General features: G+C 49.8%; 1 protein-coding gene across 6 annotated transcripts in view; it reads right to left on the reverse strand.

Annotated features, from left to right (window-relative positions):
- SLC41A3 (solute carrier family 41 member 3) overlaps window positions 1–18,603 on the reverse strand; it is an 82,222-nt gene that overhangs the window by 43,925 nt on the left and 19,694 nt on the right. For 4 of the 6 annotated variants that reach the window (XM_055259196.2, XM_055259200.2, XM_063630201.1 and 1 more), the window contains one exon: window positions 930–1,037. The exons of 1 other annotated variant lie outside the window; for it this stretch is intronic. In XM_055259196.2, the coding sequence (XP_055115171.2) occupies window positions 930–1,037 (108 nt within the window). Of the gene's footprint in view, window positions 1–929; window positions 1,038–9,954; window positions 10,417–18,603 lie in introns of those variants that run through there. One more of the 6 variants, XM_055259198.2, reaches the window with a different exon arrangement.

The raw sequence follows: 18,603 nt of genomic DNA on the forward strand, positions 1-18,603 counted from the left end.
ATAAGGACCCCTGTGGTTACACTGGGTCTATCTGGATAATCCAGGACAATCTCTCATCCCAAGGGGCTTCTCTTAGTCACCTCTGCAAGGGTCTCTTCCCTATAAGTTAACATCCATGGGTTCCAAGACCAGGACCTGGTTATCTTTGGGGCTACTGTTCGGCCACTTGCACCTCACCTATCTCTTCAGCCTCATGTTTGGCAGCCCCCTGCCCCCACCCCACCTGCCCTCTGCTCTATAGCTACGTTGCTGTCCTCTCAGTTCCTTGAACACACCACAACCTCCTCTTGTCACAGTCTTTATCACCTATAGGATATCACATGGGCATCAGAGAAATGGAGAAACCATTCTGTGTAGTAGAAGGCAAAAAGCTTCAGTCTCCTGGGATAGCTGGGAAGGTGTGAGAAGAGCTGGCAAAGCTAGGAACTGTGTTGGTTCAAGAGCCCAGAGAAGACACCTCCAGTGATCAAGCATTCAGGGAGCCATTCTGGGGAGCAGAAGCCACTGAGAAAGGTTAACCTGGGTGACAAACCCTTCCGGTCTCCTCCATGGAACCCTCCATCAGGTCTGCATTGCTTGTTGTGGCTTCTGTGTGAATGCATGATGGGGCTGAGCTCAGGGTCCAGGTGGATGCGGGTGGCAGGGTGGTGTGCAGACTTGGGGCACATGGCAACCACTGACATTTAGGTCAAAGGAGGAACAGGGGCAAACGGGGTTGTGCACATCCCTCAGTTGTCCAGTTTGGTAGTGGAAAGCCAAGGCGTTGGGCTGGGAGAGGGACAATGGACAGCATCATGAGGTAACAAAACCCAGAAATATCCATTGTTTTGGAGAATCCAACCCACCGCCCATGAGCCAGGGGAGACCAGGTGGTAGGGACGGGCCTGCCCCACGTTGTGGTCGCCTCGAATGTCCAGGTGTCCACTTACAGCTGTGGAGAGTCTGGATGCCAGTGTCATCTCCAGGTTCCCCTTCAGGCCCACCAGGGGCGGCACCAACGTCAAAAGGTCTTTCACCTCCACAAACACAGGCCAGTGCTGGTAGGGAAACAGTAAGGAGATAAGCCAAACACACACGTCAGCAAATCTCTGGAAATTTCTTGAGAGAACCTTCAGCAAGTCACTTTTCACTCCCTATAAAATGAACAAATAGGACTAAGTAGTTTCTTAAATGGCTTTAAACTAAACAGAAATAAATGAAGCCGTGAAAACCTTTTAGTGCTGTTCACTGAATCAGCATCAGAGGCCAAAGCACACCGGGGGCTGGGCCAGGCTGGAGGCCAGTGGGTGGCAGCCATGCTGCGTGTGCTCTGCACCATGGACTCTGTAGAGGCATGCACAGGTCCCAGATGAGAAAGTTGGGGAGTTTCTCATGAATGGGGAGGCCTAGAAACACCCGTAAGACGGCTGGGTGGAGGAAGGGCCCTGACACTACCGGGGATCAAGGATCTTCACACAGGCCATGCAGGCCCTGCCTCCCTCTGCCCCCAGGTCCAGAGACTGCGTGCACGCTGCCACTGAGCACCCTGTGGGGCTCCGGGTTTTTAAAAACAGATAGAATATGCCTCTTAGACTCCCACACAATAATAATGGGAGACTTTAACACCCCACTGTCAACATTAGACAGATCAACGAGACAGAAAGTTAACAAGGATACCCAGGAATTGAACTCAGCTCTGCACCAAGTGGACCTAAAAGACATCTGCAGAACTCTCCACCCCAAATCAACAGAATATACATTTTTTTCAGCACCACACCACACCTATTCCAAAATTGACCACATAGTTGGAAGTAAAGCTCTTCTCAGCAAATGTAAAAGAACAGAAATTATAACAAACTGTCTCTCAGACCACAGCACAAACAAACTAGAACTCAGGATTAAGAAACTCACTCAAAACCGCTCAACTACATGGAAACTGAACAACCTGCTCCTGAATGACTACTGGGTACATAACGAAATGAAGGCAGAAATAAAGATGCTCTTTGAAACCAATGAGAACAAAGACACAACATACCAGAATCTCTGGGACACATTCAAAGCAGTGTGTAGAGGGAAATTTATAGCACTAAATGCCCACAAGAGAAAGCAGAAAAGATCTAAAATTAACACCCTGACATCATAATTAAAAGAACTAGAAAAGCAAGAGCAAACACATTCAAAAGCTAGCAGAAGGCAAGAAATAACTAAAATCAGAGCAGAACTGAAGGAAATAGAGACACAAAAAACCCTTCAAAAATTAATGAATCCAGGAGCTGGTTTTTTGAAAAGATCAACAAAATTGATAGCCCACTAGCAAGATTAATAAAGAAGAAAAGAGAGAAGAATCAAATAGATGCAATAAAAAATGATAAAGGGGATATTGCCACCGATCCCACAGAAATACAAACTACTATCAGAGAATACTACAAACACCTCTATGCAAATAAACTAGAAAATCTAGAAGAAATGGATAAATTCCTTGACACATACACCCTCCCAAGACTAAACCAGGAAGAAGTTGAATCTCTGAATAGACCAATAATAGGCTCTGAAATTGTGGCAATAATCAATAGCTTACCAACCAAAAAGAGTCCAGGACCAGATGGATTCACAGCCGAATTCTACCAGAGGTACAAGGAGGAACTGGTACCATTCCTTCTGAAACTATTCCAATCAATAGAAAAAGAGGGAATCCTCCCTAACTCATTTTATGAGGCCAGCATCATCCTGATACCAAAGGCTGGGCAGAGACAGAGACACAACCAAAAAAGAGAATTTTAGTCCAATATCCTTGATGAACATTGATGCAAAAATCCTCAATAAAATACTGGCAAACCAAATCCAGGAGCACATCAAAGAGCTTATCCACCATGATCAAGTGGGCTTCATCCCTGGGATGCAAGGCTGGTTCAACATACGCAAATCAATAAATGTAATCCAGCATATAAACAGAACCAAAGACAAAAACCACATGATTATCTCAATAGATGCAGAAAAGGCCTTTGACAAAATTCAACAACCCTTCATGCTAAAAACTCTCAATAAATTAGGTATTGATGGGACGTATCTCAAAATAATAAGAGCTATCTATGACAAACCCACAGCCAATATAATACTGAATGGGCAAAAACTGGAAGCATTCCCTTTGAAAACTGGCACAAGACAGGCATGCCCTCTCTCACCACTCCTATTCAACATAGTGTTGCAAGTTCTGGCCAAGGCAATTAGGCAAGAGAAGGAAATAAAGGGTATTCAATTAGGAAAAGAGGAAGTCAAATTGTCCCTGTTTGCAGATGACATGATTGTATATCTAGAAAATCCCATTGTCTTAGCCCAAAATCTCCTTAAGCTGATTAGCAACTTCAGCAAAGTCTCAGGATACAAAATCAATGTACAAAAATCACAAGCATTCTTATACACCAATAACAGACAAACAGAGAGCCAAATCATGAGTGAACTACCATTCACAATTGCTTCAAAGAGAATAAAATACCTAGGAATCCAACTTACAAGGGACGTGAAGGACCTCTTCAAGGAGAACTACAAACCACTGCTCAATGAAATAAAAGAGGATACAAACAAATGGAAGAACATTCCATGCTCATGGGTTGGAAAAATCAATATTGTGAAAATGGCCATACTGCCCAAGGTAATTTATAGATTCAATGCCATCCCCATCAAGCTACCAATGACTTTCTTCACAGAATTGGAAAAAACTACTTTAAAGTTCATATGGAACCAAAAAAGAGCCCGCATCGCCAAGTCAATCCTAAGCCAAAAGAACAAAGCTAGAGGCATCACGCTACCTGACTTCAAACTATACTACAAGGCTACAGTAACCAAAACAGCATGGTACTGGTACCAAAACAGAGATATAGATCAATGGAACAGAACAGAGCCCTCAGAAATAACGACATGTATCTACAACTATCTGATCTTTGACAAACCTGACAGAAACAAGCAATGGGGAGAGGATTCCCTATTTAATAAATGGTGCTGGGAAAACTGGCTAGCCATATGTAGAAAGCTGAAACTGGATCCCTTCCTTACACCTTATACAAAAATTAATTCAAGATGGATTAAAGACTTACACATTAGACCTAAAACCATAAAAACCCTAGAAGAAAATCTAGGCATTACCATTCAGGACATAGGCATGGGCAAGGACTTCATGTCTAAAACACCAAAAGCAATGGCAACAAAAGCCAAAATTGAGGAATGGGATTTAATTAAACTAAAGAGCTTCTGCACAGCAAAAGAAACTACCATCAGAGTGAACAGGCAACCTACAAAATGGGAGAAAATTTTCGCAACCTACTCATCTGATAAAGGGCTAATACCCAGAATCTACAATGAACTCCAACAAATTTACAAGAAAAAAACAAACAACCCCATCAAAAAGTGGGCAAAGGACATGAACAGACACTTCTCAAAAGAAGACATTTATGCAGCCAAAAAACACATGCAAAAATGCTCATCATCACTGGCCATCAGAGAAATGCAAATTAAAACCACAATGAGATACCATCTCACACCAGTTAGAACGGCCATCATTCAAAAGTCAGGAAACAACAGGTGCTGGAGAGGATGTGGAGAAATAGGAACACTTTTACACTGTTGGTGGGACTGTAAACTAGTTCAACCATTGTGGAAGTTAGTGTGGTGATTCCTCAGGGATCTAGAACTAGAAATACCATTTGACCCAGTCATCCCATTACTGGGTATATACCCAAACAACTGTAAATCATGCTGCTATAAAGACACATGCACACGTATGTTTATTGTGGCACTATACACAATAGCAAAGACTTGGAACCAACCCAAATGTCCAACAACGATAGACTGGATTAAGAAAATGTGGCACATATACACCATGGAATACTATGCAGCCATAAAAAATGATGAGTTCACATCCTTTGTAGGGACATGGATGAAACTGGAAATCATCATTCTCAGTAAACTATCGCAAGGACAAAAAACCAAACACCGCATGTTCTCACTCATAGGTGGGAATTGAACAATGAGAACACATGGACACAGGAAGGGGAACATCACACTCCAGGGACTGTTGTGGGGTGGGGGGAGGGGGGAGGGATAGCATTAGGAGATACACCTAATGCTAAATGACGAGTTAATGGGTTCAGCACACCAATATGGCACATGGATACATATGTAACAAACCTGCACGTTGTGCACATGTACCCTAAAACTTAAAGTACAATTAAAAAAAAAAAGAATATGCTTCTATCCCATTAAAAGTAGAAAAATCAGTAACTTCAAAGGCAGATGAAAGGGATTCATGCTTCAAGGAAAATGGAAGAGAAAACATTTACTGGTAGAGGTGAAAACAATTCTTAACTGTTTAACGTGCAATTAGATGTTCCCCTAAATCAGTTTTAATGCCCCATCTGATCCTACTGATTTATTTTGCCTGTCTGGCTGCTACAGAGATCTTTGATGCCTAACACTAGAAGCTTCTCCTGGTTTTGGAATGCTAGACCTGGAAACAAATCCCTGCTTTGTCATCAAGGAGAAAGGCGGCCTGGGATCTAGGCCCTGTCCATCCCCTACAAGGCAAGAGCTGTGTAAAGATGTGCAAATCCACCCAGCCTCTAGGGACTTGGACAGTCATCCACAAGCTGCCCAGCAACAGGCTTGATGGGGCGTGAAGGTGAAGAGATCAGGCCAGAGGCCCTTTAAGACTCCTTTCTGCTCTCAGACCAAGGAAGATGAGCACTGTTTAGTTTCTTCCTGTACCTTATCTACTAGGCTGTGGAATTCAGAATCCAGTTCCAGCTCTGATGGAGTTCTGAGTTTGCCCTCTCTTAAAACTTGAGAAGAAAACAATGCCACCAGGCAGGGTGTCCTCCCACACCTCACAGTCTCCTGGTGGCATCTGGCCACAGCTCTGTGCAGCTGACCTCTCAGCCTGCACACCCTCCACATAGGGTGGGCCTCTGTCCTCAGCAGGGGAACCAAGGCCATCACGTACTCCCCAGCTGGCCTTCGGGCACCACCACCCACACCCTCCCTAACCTCCTGTGGAGCCCAGCGTGCTCGTGGGCACTCTCTCTGCCTATACCCAAGACCCAGCACCCACAAACCCCAAAGTCACAGCAAACCCCTCCTTTCAGCCTGCCCCACCCAACAGCCTTCCACCTGCTCTCTGAGCACTACTAACTCTGAACAAGTGCCTGTTCTCACCCATCACCTTCAGTGCTGCAACTCTATGGCTCTCATCGTCTCCCTAAAGGAAGTGGTGGCCTTCTGATGGGTAAACCCCATCTGCTACTCTCCCTGCAGGGTGGCACTGTCCCCCGCTCCACGGATATAGCACCTGCTGATAGGCACAGCTCTGTACCCTCTCCCCTGGCCTCTGGGCTTCTACCCCCCAGTCCTGTGCCAACCTCACTATCCACCCCGTCTTGGCCCCTATTCTTCCTCCTGACCATGTTAATATTGACCTTCCTTCCTGCTTTCTCTTCAGTTCTCCTTTCTCCCCACACCCTCTCCCTTCCACAGCTCGAGTACCCTTCCACTCCACACACAGCACTATCTTCCAGCAGCCACCCCACCTGCTCCATGCTCCCGGGGCTTTCAGCAGGAAGCCTAGGTGGGAGACGGGGTGGGGGAAGCTGAATCCTGATGCATGGTGGTCCCATCCTCCTTACCAGCTGTTGCTATGACTGGTCAGTGAGATCTGAGAAGTCCTGTCTGGTCACATCGGGTATCACACAACTCTGATGGGACCAAAGTCTACGGACACTGGCTGAACTGTGTCTCCCAAAACTCGTATGGTGAAGTCCTCATGCCTACTACCAAAACATGACTGTATTTGGAGAGACTGTCTTTAATGAGATAACTAAGTTGAAATGCAGTCATGAGGGTGGGTCCTAGCCCAGTGTGAGTGGCATCCTCATTAGAGGAGGAAATTAGGACCCAGATATGTACAGAGGGGAGACCATGTGAAGACACAGGGCCATCTGCAAAGCTCAAAAACCAACCCTGCCAATACTTTCATCTCAGACTTCCAGCCTCCGGAACTATGGAAAAAATCAGTTTCTATTGTTTAAGCTACCTTCTCTGTGGTATTTTGTTATGGCAGTCCTAGCAAACTAATACAAATGTAAAGTGAAAAAATACTGGGTGACACTGTTAATCCAGTAATTAAACAATTCTGGCACTGTCCTATCTCTAGACTTCCTTACAGAGATAATAAGTGTCTTTGTTTTTAAAGTCCCTTTGAGTTAGGTTTCCTGTTACCTGCAGCCAATAGCAAATACACTGACTGATACCCTGGGCTTGTGTGGGTGCCTCCCAATGTCTATGACTCAGAAGTCTCTGTGAGCATCAGATCTGCCCATCCAACTCTGACTGAACCCTGGACACCCCACAAGAACCTCAAACCCCAAATCTCCAAACTTCTCCTTGCCACCCGTGTCCTTCCTGCTCTGCCAGCCAGGACTCAACGCCTTCTTTTCCCCAATCTGACATTCAAGTCATCACAACTTTTAAATTCTGCCATCGCCCTCTCCAGCAACACTGTAAAGATGCCTATATCAGTCATTGGGTAGGCCTAAATCATCAGAAATAATGATTCTTGCACTTGAGGGGCTCTGAACTCTGCCCACAGTCCCCCAGCTCTCCCCTGCTCCTCTGGCCTCACCTTCAGGGTCATCTTTGACACCACTGCCTGGGGTGAGTTTTGTGGCACAAATATGACCCCATCACTCAGCCACCTGTAACCCTTCACTGCCAACTCCTCTCCTGAGTATGCCTAACACATAAGTCCTATGAACCCCAAAGACACACAAGCATATGTCAAGAACAGTCAGTGCAAACCCACAGCACTGGAGTCAGAGGTGGGGCTGAGACGGCTGAGCACAGAGGACTCTGCTGGGGCTCTGCTGAGGATGCCCCAGGTGGGGCTGCAAAGGCCCCTGTACCTTGAGGTGGTCCATGGAGCCGCACACAGGATTTGTGTGCTCTCCTACGTGTCTATGCTACCCTTCGATAAAACCAGCAAGACACTCATTTAACATAAAGCAAACACCTGCTACACTCAGTGCACAGCATACCCTCTGGGCAGAATAGACACAGCCCCTCACTCCTGCCCAGTATCACTGTCCCCATGACAGCGGCCACCCGTCTCTCACTTTCCACAAATGCACACTATCATTCGCCCATATCTTTGCACACAAATCCCTCTGCTTGGAATGTTCACGTCTTTTCAGGGCATCTTGGAAATTGCTACATTACCTTTAAAGTCCAAATCAAATTGTCCTGCTCCTCTGCAGATCCCCTGACCCCTAGGAACAATGACTGCTCCCTCTTCCTTCACAGGCAAACACCTGCTTGTGGCCTCCACTCCCTGCCCAGCCCTCCGGAACGCCTGACAGTCTCTCTCCCCAGCATCAGCAGGGTGGTCTCAGGGAAGGAGCGATAAGCTCTCAGCACAGCTCTAGGATGAGGCTATTGGGGGAACAAGTGGGTATTCAGGTTGCAAACCCACAGAAGCACAGGCTTTCTAATGGGGGGCTGGCCAGGATGCAAAAGGCCACCCCAGCCCCAAAAGGGGATGAGTGTCCCATCAATTGAGACAAGCAAGCAGAAGCCACCTGGGAGGCATCGTGAGCTCACATTAGGAGGCTGGGTGGCCTGGTGGGTACAGACTGCCCCTCTCCAACTTGGACCCAGGGGCACAGAAAGACTCTGAGTGGCCATTAGGAAGGAGGTGCTGCGTACACTCGGGAACATGAAATGCCATTTGGGGTGTCCTCGTGGGTTGAAATTTTAAATTTATATTTACAGATTAAAAAGCAAAACTGCGGGCCAGGCACGGTGGCTCAGGCCTGTAATTCCAGCACTTTGGGAGGCTGAGGTGGGTGGATCACAAGGTCAGGAGTTCGAGACCAGCCTGGCCAACATGGTGAAACCCCGTCTCTACTAAAAATACAAAAAAATTAGCTGGGTGTGGTGGTGGGCGCCTGTAATCTCAGCTACTTGGGAGCTGAGGCAGGAGAATCATTTGAACCCAGGAGGCGGAGGTTGCAGTGAGCCAAGATCATGCCATTGCATTCCAACCTGGGCGACAGGGCAAGACTCTGTCTCAAAAAAACAAAAAGCAAAACTGCATAGTATAAACCATATATGTATATGTTTATATGTACATAGAAAATTGTCTTGAAAGGTCCACAGCAGCGGTGATAGAGATGAGGGGACAGCCTTCCTCCATTGCTTGGGTGTATTTTCCAATTTTTCTAAACTGACTGTACGAAATGTTTCAGTTGACAGATAGCACAAACCTCTCAACGATTCCAATATGCTGCCTGAACCATGCTAGGGGAGAAACAGACTGTGATAAGCGAATCTCCGTCAGCACACGCCTCCACTGCAGGGAGACCGACGTGGCCCTCCGACCTGCACCCCGAGGCTCCAAACCTTGTCCTTTTTTACCAGGGGCCACACCAGGATGCTGCGGGCTGGGCACACTGCAGCTCTGCCCACAGCGGCCATGCCCCCACCCCACAGGGACCACAGCACACAGACTCAGTCATCTGGTCCTCACAGTTCTGTGAGGTGGGGCTTTCATTATCCCCATTTTACAGATGGGGAAATCAAGGAAGAACAGTGTGACTAAAAATCCCTTCCACTGGTGAGTGGCAGACTCTGCCTCCTGAGCCCACATGCACTGGGAGGAAGGTGGTTTGAGCTCCTTGAGCTGAGGAGGCACATGCAGGCTAAGGTTCTGACAAACCTCCATCATTCTGTGAATCTCTAATGCTGAGGTCTCAGCGTTGGAGGTCCCTCCTGCCAGCCTCACTGACACCCGGGACGCCCAAGCAGCAAGGGCAGGTTGAGGGCTGCTCTCCCACTGTGGAGGCCCCTCATGTCTCCAGCCTGCCCTGTCTGTGGTGCCAGGAGACCCAGTCTGTGTGTCTCCCACCCCTGATCCCCCAAACACCCAGTACGCACTTGAACGGTGTTCATCACCAGGCCGGCCGTCATCATGCACAAGCCGGACAGCAGAATGGGCACCACGACCTGGCACATGATGGTGAAGAAAGACTCAGGCAAGACCCCATGTGGGGACCGGGTGAGCTCACAGCTGAAGCCTCGCAGCTTCTTGCCCTGAAAGCAAAACTCCAGATTCAGCTGGGTGACCACCATGGCCAGGCAATGCACCACGATCCCAGGAGCATGAAGTTGGAGCCTGAGGTGCTCCAGTCCTCTCCTCCTGGCCCACACCAGGATGCTGTTCCCAAGAAGTCCACACAAACAGAAGCTTCCCAGTCACCAGGTGCCCTGTGCCTGCAGAGAGTTCCCCAACAGCTCCTTGGCCGAGGGCCAGCACAGATGAGTGAGGAACAAAGGCCAGTGTGACTCAGGGCCTCATTACAGAGACTCTGCCAGGCCCTGCTGTCCCTCCCTGAAGGTCAGGCTTTCGTCAGACAGTGGCTGTGTGTCCGCCGGGACCTCCCTCTGCCAGCCTGCCATGGAGGCTCACGGTCCCTCTGCACCGGCCTTGACAGCAATCAGCAGCCCAGCAGGCCGGTCCATACTGGCTTGGGCTGGACAGAGCTGGAGCCCACTTGGTGCCTGGCCTTGGTGAGTGCCCACACAGAGGTCTGCTGCCACCTCGCCCTGTACAAGTGTCCTGGGCTGTTCCCCTCCTGGCAGAGGAGGGCCTGGGGAGATATCAGCACAGAGGGGCTGCCTCCTCGGGCCAGTTCTACAGACCTCGAGTTTTATTCCTCAATGTCAAGCAGTCTGTGGGTCCCCAAGTAGGAAGCCACGCCCTGGGTCATCTCAAGTTGTGTCCAGCCAGGGGGTTCATGGCCACAGGAATCTGTGTTGACAGAAAAAAACGCAGCCCTGTTCTCCCTCCATGGCCTGGAAGACTCATAAACATGCTTCCAAAGTGGCCTCACTTTCTTCAGCTACAAAGGTCAGACTGGCCCTGCTGACCCCTCCTCACCCAGAGAAGGAGAAGGGGCTGGGAAGCCACCTCTGGCTCCTGGGGTTCTGTTGTTGGGTGTGTCCTCTGCGCATTCCACAGGCACCAGGAACAGAATGTTCAGGCCTGAGGGCAGGCTGGGGCAGGCAGAAGCCCGAAGCTGGGGGTCAGACTCACACCAGCTGAACCCAGCACTGTGGACGGGTCTAGGCCTCACTTCCACTCCCATCCCTAAACTGTCACCCTAGTGGGCCCATTACCTGGTTCTCCCGTCAGACAGCCTATCCCAGGCTCAAGTGCAGACCCCGGCCTGGAGTCCACTGCCCTCCCCAGTGTGGATCCTACCGGCCTCCCCAAGGCTGTCCCTGCAACTGAACTCCAGACGAATTTCTCCAGCACCTGTTCCCCTCGTGCCCCCAATATTTCTTGCACTGCGTCTTTGTGCACACCCTTCATTTACTCATTCATTCAACAGATATTTTTAAGCCCCTCATAGGAGCAATGCATAACGGGCCCTAAACTCCAGCACAATTCCCATTGAGAGCTAGAGTTCCTGTCCCCCGCTTCCCTCTGTCCCCACAGCTTAACCGAGAGAACAAAGTGGAAGAGACGCTGTGGCAGTCAGTTTCTGGGCATGGATCTTAAGAAACTGACAACTTCTATGTCCTATCTCTTGGGCTGCTCATGCTCCCACCTACTCTGCTGTGAGGAAGACCACGTGGTCACACGTAGAGGCCGTAGGCCAGGGTCCTGCCCACAGCCCAGCCTTGCACATGAGTGGGCCGTCTTGGGCTGGCCCAACAGCCACCACGCAGAGCAGGCGGTTCTTCTCACCGGGCCCTGCCCAACCTGTAGATTCGGCATCAAACAATAATTGGCTTTAAACAAACTGCTAAGCTTTGGTGTCCTTTGTTATGTAGCCATAGTTAACTGCATTTGGGGAATCTCTTCCCCATCTGTGATCTCGCTATTTCAGATGTAGCAACTCCCAAAACTCTCACAGCCCAGACCTCTCCTCTGAGCTTTCAGATCATATTCCTAGGCTCTGGTAGGGATGAGCATGTGTCTTACTCCACCAGTCTCTCAGGACTGCCACTTCTAAGCCTGCCTCTCCCAGGTGGCCTGCTTCAAGGAAAGGTTCTGCCAGAAATGCAAGCCTCACTCTGAGCCCCTACCATCTCAGTCCCACATCCACTCTGCCTGTCCCCACACCTCTCCCACAGCTGTCCCCCACTCCCGCCCACAGACGCTGCCTTCGCCACGGCCCTTTGTCCCTCTAATCTGTCTCCTCACAAAACCAGTGTGTGCTCTTCGCAGGCACAACCCACAGGTGCACTGTGAGGATGGCCCTTGCTCGCACATCCTCCACGGCGGTCAACACACTGCCTGAGAAAGGAGCATCCGGACCCCTTGCAATCTGGAAAGACACATCCACGTGAGCCTCCTTCTTTCAAGTACACGGTCATATGCTGCAGCTGCAGAGGGAATTTCTCACGACCCTCATGGGGGCCATGCCCATGCTCCTCCCCTCTGCTGCAGGCCAATACATCACCCAGGCTAAACGTCTGCCAGGCCTCGTGGCCAGCTGAGGCACCTCCTCTCAGCCAGAGCCTAACGGCTCTTTCCCCAGAATTCCCAATGTACTCTCTGAACCTCCCTGAAGATGGGTCCCACTTTTCCATACCAGAAGCATGAAATGCAGGTGTATCTGCTCTCCCTCCCTGGCACGCACCCCTCCTGAGAACACAGCCCTTCTCACTGCTGCAATCTTGGGGATTCTCCATGGCTCCATTCCACAGATCAGTACTTAGGGCCTAGTAATTGCCAGCCTCCGCCCTAAATGCCAGGGTACACTGTGAGCAGAACGAACACAGGTTATCAGATAGTCAAAAATAAATAAATAAATAAATGATGATCTGTGACAAGTGCTCTGAAGCAAACCCAGGGCATAACGAGGGCACAGAGCAGACTCGGCCACACGCAAACAGTCATTGCAAATGAATGAAGGAATGCCTGTAACAGTCACTGCAAATGGATGAAGGAATGCCCATTTGTTCCCTTGTGCAGCACTCTGTATTTCTCAGAGCTCTCTCACATTCTATAATTTTCACAACAGCCCTGGGATGTTCACAGGAACTATAGCATTCTGTTTTGCAAATGAAGAAAATGAACAGTTTCCCAAGATCACACAGCAAGTTAGTGTCAAAGGCAGGCCAAGACCCTCAGCTTCTGGGCTGTCACTCCTGCCTGCCAACCCCATCGCTGCCCGTCATCCGTGGTTAGGATCAGTTTGTTCAAACAGGAGATTGAACCAGCAGGAGGAAGAGAGAAATGGCCTGATTCTGAGAGAAGTGTTGCAGAAGGTTACTGGTTTAAAGGCATCACCTGGTTAAAGACAGAGTCCTCTGTCTTTAAGGCTGGCCTAGTTTCCCTGGCTGCTCAAGGCCTGTTGTGGGATGCACATTCCCAAGGCATACCTGCTGAGCAGCCCCCAGACAGGTGATCACTTCCTTCAGGTGTCAGCACCTCTGGCAGTGTCATCATAGTTTTGGACGTGGTTAAACATCATCACACAACGTATAATCATACACAGTGAATCCTGGAACCACCCTCATCAGCACAGGAGACGCAGAAATAAACAACCATTTGCATACTCTCATATAGAAAGAGTTATCTGATCAAGTAAGTTACAAATCATTACAAAAATGTTTCTCAAATCTGTTTAAAAATTGAGTGAGAGACCTGGTGCAGTGGCTCACACCTGTAATCCCAGCACTTTGGGAGGCCGAGGCGGGCAGATCACCTGAGGTCGGGAGTTCGAGACCAGCCTGACCAATATGGGGAAACCCTGTCTCTACTAATAACACAAAAATTAGCTGGGCGTGGTGGCGCATGCCTGTAATCCCAGCTACTCGGGAGGCTGAGGCACCAGAATCACTTGAACCTGGGAGGCGGAGGTTGTGGTGAGCCGAGATCATGCCATTGCACTCCAGCCTGGAAAACAAGAGCGAAACTCCGTCTCAAAAAAAAAAGTGGGAAGGATACACATACACACATGCACACACAGTGAAACGTTCAGAAGGATATATACCAAAATGTTAATAGTAGTTGCCTTTGGGTGGTGGGTTCATAAGTAATCTTTATTTTATAATTTTCTGTCTATTCTGACAATTATGATTATTTGCTTTTATAAATAAAAAAACTATCAAAAGCAAACAATGTAATTATATAAGAAAAATGACTTTGCTGTGAAAACCTGAGAACAAAACATGTCAACACAGCTCACTGGGTTATAATCCAGAAAATCAAAAGTGTGGTTTTAAAAATAGCTCAGTAGCACAGCAGAAAAATCTCAAAGAGCTTGAACTAGATTCCAGCTGCATGGAGCAGCAGGTGGAAGCTGGGTCTGGCGGTTTCTACGTGACCTTCGCTGGGCCTCCAGCCCACCCCACAGCCCACAGCATGAGCAAGTGGCACAAGATCAGTGGTGCTCACCCATCAGGGGCACCAGGACCACCTGAGGGGCTTCTGCAACAGGCCGCCCAGGCCCCACAAAGACCACAGGATCAGAATGCTGAGGACCACTGATCTCTGCCCACTGCCTCGTTCTTACTGGGGTGTGTTTTCAGGGGAGGGTCCACAGAGCGTGGGCAGGGGCTCTGGAGTACATTTCTGACACTGCAGTGGGAACTGCTCGTCTACCAGGAGCAGTTTCCAATGCGGCATCCAATTCATTTCTCAGGGTCACCTTGACCTTCGGCAGGTTCTGGGCCAGATGGTCATTCTTACAGGCATGAATTCTTCCCCCATCTTGTTCAGGTCTCACAGATCAGGCCAATTAAATTTTAAATAACTGTTAAGGTTCTTCTTTATTTTCTGCTTCTGATCTCGACTGGCAGAACCCACCCACAGGTGAAGATGAAAGACTTGTCCACCCCCTGCCAGGCTGGCCTGCTCCCGCACTGTCTCCAAGCAGCCTCTCTTGCCTCCCCTGCAACACCTCCTCCTGGGGAAGGGGGATCCTCTTGGCCTCCCTCCTCAGGGCCGCTCCCACCACTTGCTGGAGCACACAGCCCTCACTGCTATCAACGTTGACCCCAGAACCTGCTGTGTGAGCGGCATGAGGGCAGGGCTGTCTGCCTGCACAGGTACAGAGTATATGCTGCCTGAATGAGTGAATGAACGAATGAATGAACGAACTGCTGTGGCCCTCACCTGTCCAGGGCTGGGTGTCAAGGGTCCACCATACCCTTAACCCAAGGGTGAGACCCCCTCCCTCACCGATGAGGTGAAGAGGAGGTGACCATAACAACTGGCTCACGAACAGATGGGCCCACCGTGACTGAGGACACCTGGCCAGCTCTACCTGCCTGCTCTTTGCTTGCTAACAAGCCCACACAGCCAGGTGGGATGCAACTGCCAATTGCTGGCTTGAACCTCTGCTGTCTCTCTTGGGCTCTGTCATCTCCTCACACCCTAAAGGGTTGTTTTCGCTCCCATGACGAGAACCACTGTTAACTGACTAAAGGCTGGTGTGAGTCTGGTGGGTGCTCCCTGGCACTCCTGCCACCTGGTCTGACTTACAAATTGGCTTGACAAGATGAGACCCCACAGACCCTCCCCTGCTCACCATTAAAACAGTTAATACTACCCAATGCAAATTACAACAGGACCTTCAAGGAGGGAAACTTATTATGTGAGACTTAAATAGGGTATGTCAATCCCCCTGCTTCTCCTTTACACAGGCCAATATGGCTCGTTCCTAAACCTGGAGAGAACGAAAGGGTGCCTCCTGGTGGATTACCACTGCCTTAATGGCATGACCCTGTCCATTCAGACCCCCACATCCAATACCGAATATTATTGAAATCACTGACTCCATCCAGATCAACTTGTACTTTGCTGCTATAGACTTGGCCAACACGTTCTGTTCAGTGCCTATTTCACCAGCCTCTCAGACACAGTTGGCCTTCACCTCTAAAGGGACACTAGATACCTTTTCCAGGCAGATACCTTTTCCAGGTCCACGGGGACCTCCGCAGCTCTGCCATCACACACAGTCATGTGGCCAAGGTCTCCCCTGCATCTGCCTTTCTCAGGAGCACAGTTACATTACACTGATGATGCCCTCCTCCACAGAGGCTCTTTTGACACACTTATTAAGGGCATACAAGTAACTCACAAAGGCACTCACAAAGAGAGAGGGGGCCATCACCCCACATGTGGTGTGAGGCCTGGCACCTTGGTTAAATGCCTGAAAATTATTTGGTAAACTGAGAGCCATCCCCAACACTGCAACAAAAGAACTATTAACCTTCTCAGCATCCACAACATTAATACAAGTCTCCAATATCTTTTAGTTTTCTTTGGGTTTTGGAAGCAACATATTTCTCATCTACAAATTTTACTTACGCCCATTTATGCTGTCATCTGCAAAGCAAGCCAACTCAAACGGGCCACTCCAACAAAAGGTTATAGGATCTGCCCAAGTTAAAATCAGCAGTCATTCTTATTAGTGCCCCCAGAAACGCCTTCATGGAAGACAGGGGCATTAGCAACCTCCCCTCAAGCCCTGGAGTCTGCAGGCTGATGGCCGTAAGTTGTCTAGGGGCTGCGGATCCAGGGAAATGCTCTCCTCCACCCCACACTGCGCACCATCAGAGGAGTAGCTGCTGGACGCATGCTAGGCTCTCCTGGAAGCATAGGTTCTCACAGACGCTGTGCCTGTGACCCTCCATTCCCACTGCCCATTATGCCTTCACATGTGGCACCCCCAAGCTCAGTACAGCTACTGAGGTCTCCTTAAAAATAGAATGGAGCCAAACCTGGGCTCTCTGGCATATGCCACCTGCAGGAGGGGTGGTCTCCCCTGTCCTCAGTCCTTTGCCAGACGCCATGGTGCCAGAGGAGTCACCCCTCCCTGGGCCCCTTGGCTACCCAAGGCCCCTTGAGATGGGCTGGCCATTCACGGTGGGAGCTATAGGTTCATGGAGGGTGCTGCCGTGTAATATGCAAGGGAGCTCATGGGAAGGCTGCTGCTTCCCATCTTAACCAGGAAGTCCCTGATAAAGAGCAAACCTCCAAGGGTCAGCGCAGTGGCCAAGCATCAGGCAATCAATAGCATGGGCGCCCTGGCCTGCTGGCAGCTCCCTCTGCACCTGGGCACAGGCTGTTGGCCCAGGGCCTCAAAGCTGCCCCACTTGGGGGTAGAGAGCTCTGGAAACTTCCTGCCTCACTGACACACAAAACATAAAACAGGGTAACAAATGCCCACACATATACTACAGCCACACACAAGGCCTCAGACAGTCACTGCTGATCCTCTCTAATGTTCAGGCATGGCTGACAGTGGCCAAGGCCCTCATTTCCTTCTTGAAATATAGAGCACCAGCTCTGCAGGAAGCACCCAGTGAAGCCTCTACTTCCCGGGTGGGCCACAGGCAGCCAGGGTTAGCAGGAGGCACATGGGCCCCTCAAAGAACTCTGATGAAGTGACAGGTGGCAAAGGGACCTCCACTGGGTGTCACCACTGTCACAGGCACTGATTAAGCCAGATCCAACCCCCCCGGGGACACACACTCCCCATACCCAGGCCACTAAATCCCTCTGTTGCCCTTCCTAGACACAAAACAGACACTTTTCAAAGGCACCACATGGCACTCTCCCTCCTGGCCAAGGGTCTACCCTGCTTCCTGGAGAGGCTCTTCTATTACCTGGAAGTCTCAGTCACCATCAAGACTTAAGCTGGCATCAAGCCATCAATGGGTCAATGGTGGGGTAAGGCCTAAAACTACGAAGTGCTGCGTCAGCACCTGGAGAAAGCAAGATGCTGTGAGCGGCATGTTCCCCTCCTGACTCTGCTCCTGTGGATGAGGTTCCCAGCCCAAGAGCCTCCTTATCTCAGGGCAGGAACTGTCCCTCCACATCCCCGAGGAGCATGCTTCAGTTTCTGCCACCCTGTGGAATTACGCATATAGTCAGGAATGGAGGGCGGGTTTCCCACTCTCGTTATGACAAATCTTGCCCCCCACATCCCCTGCTGGCTCACTCTGCTCCCCAGTGGCCCTGCAAGGTGTGCAGCGTCCTCCTGCCTGGGTGATTGGTATGAGGACTAACAAATTGCCGTGGTCCTCACCTGTCCAGAGCCAGGTGTTGAGTGTCCACCATCCCCATAACCCTAGGGCAGGACCCCCCACCCTCACTAGCAGAGTAAAGACAAGGTAATTAAAACAGGCTGCTCTCACCTTCTCCTGCACCCCCAGTCTTCTCTCTCTGCCCACATGGAACACCCCTCCAGCCAGCCCTCTTGCCCTCCTGGCCTTTCTAGACTGCTGCATGTCTCTGTAAGGCCACAGCTTGCCTGGAGACCCCCGTTCTTCCCGGCACATGCACACAATGCTCATCCCAGTCCACCCACAGAGTCCAGGACTGGATCAGTTTCTGGAGACTGCTGGCATTCCTGCCTGCTCGACGCATTCCAGTGAGAAGTCCTGGTGGAATTTCAGAAAGATTAACTTGGATGAACTTGGCCTCATCAGGTAAACCCTTTAAAGGGAGCAGGCGCTTCCTGAAATCACAGAGGGATTTCACCCAAGGGAGGTTTCTCCACTGCTGCCTTTGAAGATGGAAGGGCCACATGGCAAGACACAGGAGTGGCCTCGAGAAGT

This window comes from Symphalangus syndactylus, chromosome 21, assembly GCF_028878055.3.
Source record: "Symphalangus syndactylus isolate Jambi chromosome 21, NHGRI_mSymSyn1-v2.1_pri, whole genome shotgun sequence".
Classification (NCBI taxonomy): domain Eukaryota; kingdom Metazoa; phylum Chordata; class Mammalia; order Primates; family Hylobatidae; genus Symphalangus; species Symphalangus syndactylus.